Raw genomic sequence first — 11392 nt, 5'->3', positions numbered from 1 at the left:
TCCACGCTGTACACAGCTTGGAAGGCAGGGTTCTTCCTCCACCAGGCAGAGTGCACACCCTGCACCTCACTGCCCTCTGTCAGAGGGAGACAATTCACCCCCTTTCAACCTCACAGCCAGCGAGCCGGCGCCCCTGCAGCCTGGGAGCTGAGCTGTCAGGGCCCCAGGCACCTGGGGCCTGAGTCAGACCGGGTCACCTGGAGGATTCCTCATTTCCTCAGCTCCCAACTCTCTACCCTGCCCATTGCAGAACTCGGGGACTTGAGCAGAATGTTGACATACTCACAAAGCAATGCATGCAATTTCCATACGTTCTACAATATGGTTATAATAAAAATGGGCCCTCAGTCCTCTTGCAGAGAGGCTGAATAAATATTATTCCTAAAGATTATTAAAAATAATCAAGTGTGTTTGGTAAGGCCCGGGAATTCCCAGCATCCGCCACTGTCTCCACATTGTAAGGAGCCCTTATGTCAAACACAGAGCCCAGGAGGAAACCACATGGTGCTCATCACCCAGGCAGGAGAACGGAGCCGAGGCCCAGGCTTCCTGGAAACTCCATCCATCACTCCCGGCCTGCAGGAATCGGCCTCCAGCAGCAGAAAGGTCGTTGCTCCTAGAGACAGTCCCAGGCAAGCCAGAGGCATTGACCCTGAGAATGTCTCCTGCGCGGGGAACGTTCTTTCTCCTGCTTGGGTCCACTCTGACCCTCCTCACCCCAACCTCCTCTACCAGGCGCCACACTGCCAGTGTCTAGCAGTGGTTCTCAACCTGTGGGTCGCGACCCCTTTGGCGGTCGAACGACCCTTTCACAGGGGTCGCCTAAGACCATCCTGCATATCAGATATTTACATGACGATTCATAGCAGCCGCAACATTACAGTTATGAAGTAGCAACGAAAATAATTTTATGGTTGGGTCACAACATGAGGAACTGTATGTAAAGGGCCAGAAGGTTGAGAACCACTGGACCCTACAGGATTCAGGCAAGTAACATACATGGGTGATTGGAAGACCCAACCGGGAGATGTGGGGACAGGCACAGACAGGAGTGGGCCGGGCCTAAGGGGGCCCCCTGACCTGGCTGCAGCCCAGGGCCCCTGCATCTCCGCCACTTCCAAGAGAAGCTGGTCACTGGGTCTTTTCTAAGAAATCCCTCATTTTTAAAATGTGAGTCAACTTATTAAAAATGTTTAGACCTTGTTGCATGCGCCAAACAAAACATCAGGGCTACCCACGTGGGACTCCCAGGCAAGCTGGTGGCCCTCGGAGCTCTGCCCTCGGAGTCAGGAGCTGCCTTGAAGCTGTGTGACCCAGGCCACCGGTTCATGGTTCTCCTTAAGCCACTTGACCTTTATAGCTGGAGCAGCAAAGAATGACCTGGGGCCTGGGCCAACCAAAGCCCAAGGGTGCTCTCCACCTGACCGGAGTCTGGCTCAGTGGGTCATGAATCCAGAGCAGGACTTACACCCGTGAGCACAGCCGAGGTGGAGGAGTGGGGGACCCCACTTCGCATCAAGACGGCTCATCAGCAGCTCCCTGCTCTAAGCCGCTTCTGTTCCTCCGCCCTTGCCAGGAACAAGCACTGGACCGAACTGCCCCCGCTACCCGCTCAAGCTCCTGGCAACATGCACACCTCGCCCATTCTTACCGGAAAACCACAGTCTCCCTTCGGCCCCGGAGGCCCCATCAGCAGCGGGAAAGGCGTGGGTCCCACCAGATGAAAGAACGAATAGCCACTGCTCGTGGGCCAGGGGCTGGAGGACAGGAATCGCGCCGGGGCCAATGCTGGGGCCGGGGTGGTCTGCCGGCCGGGCCGGGACTGGCTGGGGCTGGGCCCCATGGTTGGATCACTGAGGGGGACATCCCTGGCTGCCTTCCCAGGTCTGAGGGGGACGGGCTTCTTGGGTCTGGCTTTCTTTGTGGCTTCTGATCCAGTGGGTTTCTTGCTTCCAGTGGGGACTGAACCAGGAGTGAGGGTGGGAGGCATCGCTGCAGCTAGAGGCCGAGTGGTCCTGGTAGAGCCAGGACTGGGGGCAGGTGAGGGGGGCAAAACAGTGGGTTGGGGAGGTCTGTGTGTGCTGGTGCGGGCAGGAGCCGGCTCACGGGCACGGCTGCTCATCTTGGCCTCTGTCTGGACAACGCGGGGGAAGGGCTTTTTAGAGGCACCGGCAGCGGGGGGCAGGGGCCGGGCGCTGGGAGGTGGGGGTCGGGGCGTCACAGGGTTCCTCTGGACCAGCTTCCCTGTGGGACGGGACACTTGGGCAGGGACTGGGTGGAGAGTGGGTGGCACTGGCTTCTTGGTGGGAGGGGCTGACTTTCTGGAGGAAGGAAGAGCTGCCTTCTGGGCGGGGCGGGGGCTTTTGACAGGGGCAATGGGAGGAGAAGGGGCTGCAGGCTTGGTTGGGTGGCTCTTGGGGGTTTTGGTGGCTGTGCTCTTTTGCAAGGACTGGATAGGTGTGGGAGGGCTCGCAGGAGGGGCTCGGGGCACGGGAGGAAGCACTTGGCTCGCTGACAGCTTGGCAGGTGGCAGTGGGGTCCGGGCTGGGTCTCCCACTGAGACACGCCTGTGAGGGTCTGTGGTGCTAGTCCTTAGGGGCTTGGTAGGTGTGGGGGGCACTACCGTCCCTCTGGGTCCCCTGCCTGCTGGCCGCGAGCCCAGGGCGGGCATGGCAGTGGTCAGGTTCCCCAGGCCGAGCAGGGTTAGGTCAGTCTGGAAGGCAAAGGGTGCGCCTGAGTCCCGGAGGAGGAGGGGTCCCGGCTGGGGCCGGTACATGTCGGCCTGTCCACACGGCCGCCTCAGGAGGGTGCAGTAATTGTGAGCGACCTGCGTCACAGGGTAGACACTGAACTGGCACAGGGCGCCTTCGAACTGGACCGCGTGCGGGCTCATCCTCCCCAAGAGGAAGGAGCCCTCGGGGTCCAGCGCGGGGTCCCTGTGGAAAGCCAGCGGGACAGGCACCCGGCGCTGCCCGCAGGCCGTCGCCAGCGTGACCGTGCGGCCACGGAGCTCCAGGGCCAGGTGGTGCCAGCGCCCGTCGTGCACGTCCAGGTCGAAGGCCACGGAACGCCGGGGAGGCTCAGCACCAGCGCCAGCTCTGTGCCCAGGGCGGCAGGGATGATGGCGGCCGTGGGGGCCTGGAGCCGGGCCCGCTGCGTGACGATGACGCCCGACTGGAACGGGATGACCCCTGGGGGCGGGGGGCTCCGGCCGCCCGCGGCCTTGGTCCAGCTGAGGCCCAGCCGCTGGAGGACGTCCACATCTGGAGAGGGAGGGCGGAGGGAGAGGGCACGGTCAGGGCCTGCTCCAGCCCAGACGCCTGCAGGTGCGCGGGCAGTGAGGACCATCGGCCTCCGCTGCCCGCTGCCCCATGGGTGTGGCTGAGAGTGTGGAGCTGGGACCAGCTCCTTGTCTGGCTGCATGATCCTGCACATGGTGGCAGAAAACACCTGAGTTCAAATACCAGCTCCATCATGACTAGCCCTGTGACTCTAGTGCAGTGGTTCTCCACCTTCCTAATGCCACGACCCTTTAATACAGTTCCTCATGTTATGGTGACCCCCAATTTCATTGTTACAAATTGAACATAATCAATGCATAGTGATTAATCACAAAAACAATATGTAATTATATATGTGTTTTCTGATGGTCTTAGGCGGCCCCTGTGAAAGGGTCGTTCGACCCCCAAAGGGGTAGCGACCCACAGGTTGAGAACCGCTGCTCTGGTGCCTTGGTCTTCCTATCTGTTAAATGGGATAACAGCAGCAACACACTCAGAGGGATGCTGTGAGGATTAAATGAGCTAATACACTTGAAAAAAAAAGTGCCTGGCACAAAATAAGCATTTTCAAATAGCTATTAATATTAAAAATAATGATCATCACCAAATGCTAGCGCTGAGTATCAGGGGCTGTGTTCAATGTGACCTGTTTCCCTTTCTCTCTGCCTCAAAAGCTGTCTCCTCCAGGCAGCAGGCCCACAAGTGAGGGAGCAGGGTGACAGGAATGGACATGCCACTGGAGTTTGGTCAGGATGTCCACCTTTAGGAACCTACTGAGTCCTTTCCCATGCCCGAGGTCTCTGTCTGGCTGGAGCAGGCACCGGGGAGCTTCTCTCTGCACAGGAGGGAGAGGACAGTTCCAATGTCGCCGCCCTCACTGAGTGGCTCTGGAGAGAGCCGGGGAAGTCATCGAGGCACCCCTGCAGCCTCTGTCCTCTGGCAGACCGCGGTCTGGCCAGGTCACATCCGCCCGGTAATTACGGCGGCGGGGCTCGCCAGAGCAAGAGGAGGCTTCCAGGGTGTTTATGGAAAGGCGACCTGAACTCGCCTCTCACGAGCCATTCAGCCGCTTTCAGTCAGCTGGGCTGCCAGTGTCTGGACACTGTGGCTCTGAGCTCTCTGGGCCGGCAGAGAGGCTGCCCCCGGAATTGGGGTCCGGGTCAGTCCTTGGTGCCCCGCCCCTGAGCTCAGCACCTAGCCCCTGAGTGTGGCATGCTCTCTCACTACCCAGTGGGATGGTATACATTGGGCTGAATGCTGCACTCAGCGCTTAGTAGGCCCTCAATTGACAACTGAGGCGGATGAACAGGTGGATGGGTAGATGGGCAGTTAGACAGGTTGGGAGAAACGGAGAACCTGGGTGCTGGCAACAGGGCAGCATAATGGCTGCACAGCAGGCTCTGGAGGCAGAAAGCCAGACCTCAAAGCCAGACCAAACCACCATGAGTCTGGACTGAGTCTCAGTTTCCCCCTCTGTAAAGAGGGGCTACAAGAAGTGCCTCCATCATAGGGTTGCTGGGAGATGCAATGGTAGCTTTCCCCGTCTCCTCCCCCTCGCCCTGCACCAGGAAACTCTGGCCCAGGCTCTTCCTGACTCCCAGGCCTCAGTTTCCCTGCCTGTAAGACAAGGGACAGGAGACCTGGAGATGGCCCTGTTCTAAGAGCTCTGTAGCTTCAGGCTGCTGTTTCAGCCACTTGCATTGAAGACCTTTATTCCTCCCTGCGACCTGAGGGCCTTCATTTCACTTCACATTCCTCCTCTCTCCCACCTCTGTTGGCCCCCGGGTCCTAAGCTAAATCAAACTGCTAAGGGTTCTCTGAGTAGTAGTATATTTTACGTTTTAATCACTGAAAACCGCTTCATTACCACAAAGTATTATTCACTATAAACAACTTAAAATGGAGAAGCCACTTGTTGGGGAGCCACTTGTTCCCCCTCGGCAGCCCCAGGAGGCCCCTGGGCCTGCTCGCATCTCCCTCCGAATACCGCAGCTTGCAGCCACTGGCACTCGCCCAGGGAAACGGACAACTGGCCGGGCCCGGTGGCACTGATGGGGTTTCCCTCATCATCGTGCCAAGACACCAACCAGTCTCCAAGCCTCCCCCTCGGGCCGAGCCCTGAACTCCCACTCCTGGGGTGGAGGTGGTCACCGCTGAGTTTCCGGAGCCTCTGATCCCTGCGGGCTCCACCGCGGAGAGAGAGGGGCTGTTCTTGCCCAAACTTTCGGGTAAACAACGTCGTTAATAATAACGAACATTTACCGAGCACGCACTCTGTACCAAGTGCCTGACATGCCTCATCTCGACTGAGTCTCTCAATCATCTATGGAGCAGGTGCTGTTCGTTATTCCCACATTATAGATGAGGGTCAGGAAAGTTCGCTACAATAACTTGCCCAAGGTCATGGAGCGTATAATAAAAGGCTCGGCTGAAGTTGGAACCCTGACCACTTGGCTCCCGGGTCTTTGTTCTTAGCCACGATGCTCTCCTGTGCTGGAGGCCCTGAGACAGGCTGGAACGCAGGGTGGAGACACATCCAGAATCCCATCAGAGCTGAGGAGCTAGGGGACAGGGGAATGAATGCAGCCCAACGCCAAAATGGAAGGGCCCAGCCAGCTGGCCGCAGCAAGATCCTTTATTACATAAACCTGGCTCCACACAGCTCCAGCCTTTCCCCAACCCCCAGCGCCTGACTCAGGACTCTGGACAGCTGTTCACCTACTTTGTGGGGGAAACAGCAAGCTCGGAAAATGTGACATTTGCACAAAATGTTGCCGGGCAGCAGCAGGAGTCTCTTCCGGGCATGGCCCTCCCCTCCCAGGGGCCCAATCCCTGCCCAGCGGCCAGGTCAGGCCACAGGGGCCCTGGGAGTGCCCGGCGGTCTGCCCCGCACACGGCGGGTGTGCAGAAGGGGGAAGGGCTGCTATTTTAAGAGGCCTTGTGGCTGCTTGACAAACAGATGTGGGAGAGGTTTCAGTTTCACCGGGCAGCTGTGTAGCCAGCCCACTGCCGCCCTGGCCCCCTGGACAGCTCCTCGGGGGATCGCTGGGAAAAGCAGGATCTCACGGGAAGGGGAGGGCCGGCGACAGGCTTGGGCAATGATAGACCTGGCCTTCATGTCTCCTTTCAGCAGTTGTCCCAGGACAAATAGGGGCAACTGAGGCTGGCTGGCCCAAAGTGGCCGACCCACACTGTGCCCCGGAGAGGAACGAAAGGCTCCCCCCTCCACATTTCTGCACTGAGCTCTTCCTACCCCTTACAAAACATCAAACATGTTTCTCTCGTGACCAGAGAGGATTTGCCAGTGATCAACTCCATTCTACTGATGAGAAAACCAAGGCATCGAGTTCCAGTTCGGGGCACGGATGTCTCCTACCCCTGCATTCTCCCATCCCTTCTGTCCCCCCATCTTCCCCTGGACAAAGAGAAGAGAGAGTTACCTTCAGGAGCTCCTTGGGTGGAGGCCAGGTGACAGGCGAATGAGACTAAGATCCAGGTGAAGAGAAACCCCCTAGAGACCAGGAGACACAAGCAGAGGCGGCATCAGCTTCCACCCCTTGGCCCAGATCCGGCTGGGGAGTTGGGAGTGGATCGTCCAGCCCTGCCCACCCCAGTATCGCCCAGGGGGCGGGCCTGGAGGCAAGGTGCAGGCTCTAGGACCCTATCAGAATAATCCACACTCCCGGGTCTCTGGGGACAGGAGCTGCTTATATGGTACACATACAACCCTGCTTTTTCACAGAATGATAAACCAAGGCCACTGGGCAGGGAACAGTGGGCAGGAAGCTCTGCCCTGGGTGTCAGGAGACTCAGGGTCCAGTTCAAAATCTGCCGCCAACTCACTGGGGGACAAGGAGCCAGCCCCTGCCCTTCCCCCTTTCTGGGCATCAGTCTCTCCGTGGTGCTATGGCCCTATGATCTTGAGGCCCGATGGGTAGTACAGCCAGGGCTGAAAGTTCGACAGGAAGACCAGTCTGGTCTGTTGGGATGGCCATCGTCCTCAAAGGGCTAGAGAGATAAACACTCACTGTCCAGGCCCAAGGCAAGGAGAAGACCCCTTAACCAGGACCAGTGTGTGCTCAGGAAGCTGCCCAGCTGGCTTCCCGCTGATAGAAAATGGGAGGAGAAAAGAGAGGAGACGATGGGGAGTCAGGCAGACGCAGGTGCAACCGGCCCCCTTGCTTGCCAGCTGTGCGACCCTGGACGAGTCACTCAGCCTCCCTGAGCCTGTCTCCTCTGAAACATGGCTGGCATGGCCAGGCGTGAGGATTAAATGAGCTCAGGCATGTCAAGAGCCTGGCCTGCCACCAGCCATGCCAGTGCCCCTTAGACGGTCTCTGCTGCCCTTGCACTCCGGGGACTGGAAGGGTTAATGCTCTGCTCAGTGGCTCCTGCCAAGACGGGCAGAGGCAGTGATCTGATTTCAGCTTCCTGTGGGAGCAGCCACTGGTGATACCCGAAGCTACCTGGGGCATCTGATCCTCGAGCAGGCAAAGGGGAGGGCGGCACGTGGCCAGAGATGGCTGGCCAGGATGCACGCCAAGCGGGGATGGCTGGCCAGGATGCAGGCCAAGAGAGCTGTGACGGGGGAGGAGGGGGGGAGGGGGGGGCCAAGGCCGGGACACACAGGCTGGGATCCACTCATCTCCAGCAACGACTAAAGGTCAGAGTGCCTAGCTGCCCTGGAGAGAAGGGCACAGGCTGGCCTTCTGGTATGATCTGCCCACTTGAATCAAATGGCAGCTCCATCATCCCTGAAAAGAAATAATAGGCATCTTTGTTTGACAAAAACGGAGGCTTAGGGAGGGCAGGTACTTCCTCAAGGTCGCCCTGGGCAGGCTCTGGGTCCTAATTCTCTCGTACTCTTTCCTCCATCCTCCAGGAGGACGTTACAGGAAACTGGCCAGATATATTGGGGAAGAACTATCTCCTGTATCCCCGTCTGGGCAGGTGCCATAGCACAGCTGCACTCCAAGGGCTCGGAGAAGTCCTGGAATAAACTGACTGCACATTCTGTCACTCCGCTAGACCATGGAACTCGTTTTTTCTGAGGAGGCTCCCTCAGAAGACGCTGCCCCTCACTTTCCAGTGTTCGTGAAACCTCACTGGTTTCCATTCCGTTTCCTTCCAGCCCCCTCTCTTCCCAGCTCTCCCCAGGCACCAGCCCTCACTCCTCGCGTCGCACTGTGTTAAGCCTAACACTTGTATTAGCATGTTTCTCAAGCTGCTCAAGAGAGGCCAGAGAGAATTTGCCAGTGATCGGAGAGAAGGTGCAGCAAGCACACATGGCACTCCCGGTCAGCTCTTCCTGCTGTGTGTGATGCCAAGGTGACTACTCTGTAGAGAATAAGAGGGTAAATTGCGGGGGGGGTGGGGGGTGTTTTTAATCTCCAAAGTTCAAGAGAAAGAAGACTCACAGGGGAGAGAGGGCAGCTAGGATCAGAATCTGTTACAAAAAGTATTTGTCATCCCCCACCCCCGCCCCCGCTAAATGCCACTGACCACGTCAGACCTGGATTCTGTGTGCACTTGACCCATAAACTTCCAAAGCATAATGCGGAGTATAGAGTGGGAGAAGGCCCTTTGAGTTCCTCTAGAGTCAGATTCTAGTCCCATCTCTTTATTGCTGAGATGGACAACTGAGGCCCAGAGAGGGGAAGCAACTTGCCCAAAGCTACACAGCGCGTGGGTGACCATATCATCTGACTCCACTGCTCAACGCACAGTCCTTTTCACTGGACTTGCCTCCCATGGAGAAGGCGGAGACTTACAGGGACTTGTCAGAGACCAGAGTCCCAGCCTTCACCTACAGGAACAGAGATGCAGCCGGGGAGCCAACAGCCCTCTAAGCGAGCTCCAGGCCTGGAAAGTTGGCTCCCAGAGGGAGGCCCTGCCGATCCTTCTGCTCCCGTTCCAATCCTGCGTAGGCTACTGCTCGTAATGTTTTGTGCCTGCGCTGGCTCAGGGCTTTGTTCTTCTAGACTTCTATTTTCACCACCGACTCGTGGGCCTTGGCTCGGTGAAGCCAGGGCTCCAGCATGTCGGGAAGACCAGAGCATAGGGGCCAGAGCAGGCAGGGGGCCGTCGAAACTGGAGCCACGCGTTAGGCACCTGACCTTGGAGACGCAGCCTGGCCACACGGCCCCCCAAGCAGGAAACCCAGGCGGTCCTTTCCCCTGAGAAAAGCCCTCTGCCAGTACATCAACTGTGGCTCTTCCTGGACCACCAGGCTGCTGGAAGGTGTAGCTGGCTTGCATGGTTTTCCTCCATCCTCGTTACCTGGGAACATACAGGATCTCGGAGACCCATACCAGCTTGAACACCCACTGAAAGCTCAGAGCTGAGACTCAGGGTGCTGGGACCCCGAAACACACAAGGAAGGGGGCGCCGAGGCCCCTGGGCTTGGCTGTGCTCTCAAGGGGTAAGATGGGAAAGAAGCTGCCCAGAGGACACAGAACAGCAAAGGGCAATAGGCCTGTTCCACCTGCCTCCATGGACTAACCAGGCCCCATGTGGCCAGACAGTCCCACCCAGGATCCTTCCTTCACACCTTTTACCTCTTCCACGGGAACACGGATGGGTCATCTGTCTGGACAGGATGAAGCCCAGAATTTTCCAGTTGACTCACACATCCATTGAAGATGTGAATAATAATACAAACAACAGCTGCCGTTTACTGAGCACTTACTAAAAGCCAGGCACTGTTCTGCACCTTTTATAAGCACAGCCCCTGTAATCCTCACAACCCCCACCGCCCAGCTGCTGGTTGGGAATGAAGATGCCCGTATTGTGGGTGAGAAAAACAAGCAGAAAGGCTTGCCCAAGCTCCCAGGGCCGTGTCAGGATTCTGTCACAGCCCCTGATGGCAGTGCCCTCTCTGCCCTGCAGCCTGCCTCCCACCGGTGTGAGTCCTCCGCCACCCACTGAGATGGCACTTCGGTGGTCTGGGGAGAGGTGTGGAAGAGCAAGGCTGGCAGGCACACCGGGACCAGAGGGCAGAGGTTCTGGGGCCCTGTAGTGGTGAGGGAGGCAGAAAGACAGGAGCATGCAGAGGCTGGGCCTCCATGCAGCATGACTGCCCACTTGCCCAAAGCTTGGGACCCACTATAGGGTGCTCGCCTGGCACCACTTTTCTACCCAACCGCTGGCATCTGCCCTGGCACGGGGTCTTCTGGAGAAAATGAGTCAGCAGTGTGCTTACTGGTGCCGTGTGCGCGTGCGTGCGTGTGCGTGTGCGTGTGTGTGTGTGTGTGTGTGTGTGTGTGTGGTGCGGTGGGGGGCGGGGGATCTCAGCCAGCCTTCTTTTTCCAAGACATGGGAAAGAAGGGGGGCCATCCTCCTCCATTCCAGCTCAGAGGGGCAGGACATGGAGGGGGGCGGAGCTACCGCGCGGACCAGCCTCTTGGGAGTGTCCTCTGGTCCTGGGGGCAGGACAGAAAGCCAGCAAGTTCTGTGCCTCCCTGGGCAGAGAGCATGAGCCACAGTCCATAAAGCCCCAGGGGCTGCTCCCTTCCACGCTAGCTCCCCGCCACACTTACCCCAGGGCAGCGACTGGCTCTCACACGCGCTTCCTCTCTCACAGCTCCTACTGCACAGGCGGGACTCTGAGCCCCTGGGTCCCAGCTCTCCGAGCCCCTCCTAGGAATTCCCTGTCCCTCCCGAGCCCTCCCTCCTCCAGTCCCCGCATCTGCATGTACAGCGAGGGCTTCCACGGGGTGCTCTCCCAGGGCCCTTCCCGCTCGGACATGCTGGCTCTCACTTTCTCTCACACACACGCGGGAAAGCAACAGGATCGGAGACCCCAGCCCCACCCCAGAGAAGCAGGGAAACACTGAGACACAAACCCAAACCGACTTGACACACACGCGAAGATTTCCAGAGACTGGGGACATGCAAAGACACACACAGACGCAGACAGGAGCAGAAGCCCAGGCGTGGAAACCTAGAAACTTGGGGGCACTTTCCCAAGAACAGCCAGAAACGGAGGCTTACAGGCTGGGGACCTGACGACGGGACACACCAAGACAGCAGAATTGGAGACCCCTAGCCCCCAAGCTGCCAAAAGCCCCCCTCCAGGCGCCACCACCACCCCCAATTCCGACCCTGGGCGG

General features: G+C 58.4%; 1 protein-coding gene across 1 annotated transcript in view; it reads right to left on the bottom strand.

The window, feature by feature from the left end:
* COL27A1 (collagen type XXVII alpha 1) overlaps positions 1-11392 on the bottom strand; it is a 143710-nt gene that overhangs the window by 130319 nt on the left and 1999 nt on the right. The window contains 3 exon segments of the mRNA XM_015567140.1: positions 1652-3074; positions 3077-3263; positions 6722-6792. Coding sequence (XP_015422626.1) covers positions 1652-3074; positions 3077-3263; positions 6722-6792 — 1681 coding nt within the window.

This window comes from Myotis davidii, unplaced genomic scaffold, assembly GCF_000327345.1.
Source record: "Myotis davidii unplaced genomic scaffold, ASM32734v1 scaffold142, whole genome shotgun sequence".
Classification (NCBI taxonomy): domain Eukaryota; kingdom Metazoa; phylum Chordata; class Mammalia; order Chiroptera; family Vespertilionidae; genus Myotis; species Myotis davidii.
Note: the sequence above shows the minus strand (reverse complement) of the source record. Positions and strands in the feature narration are given on the sequence as shown.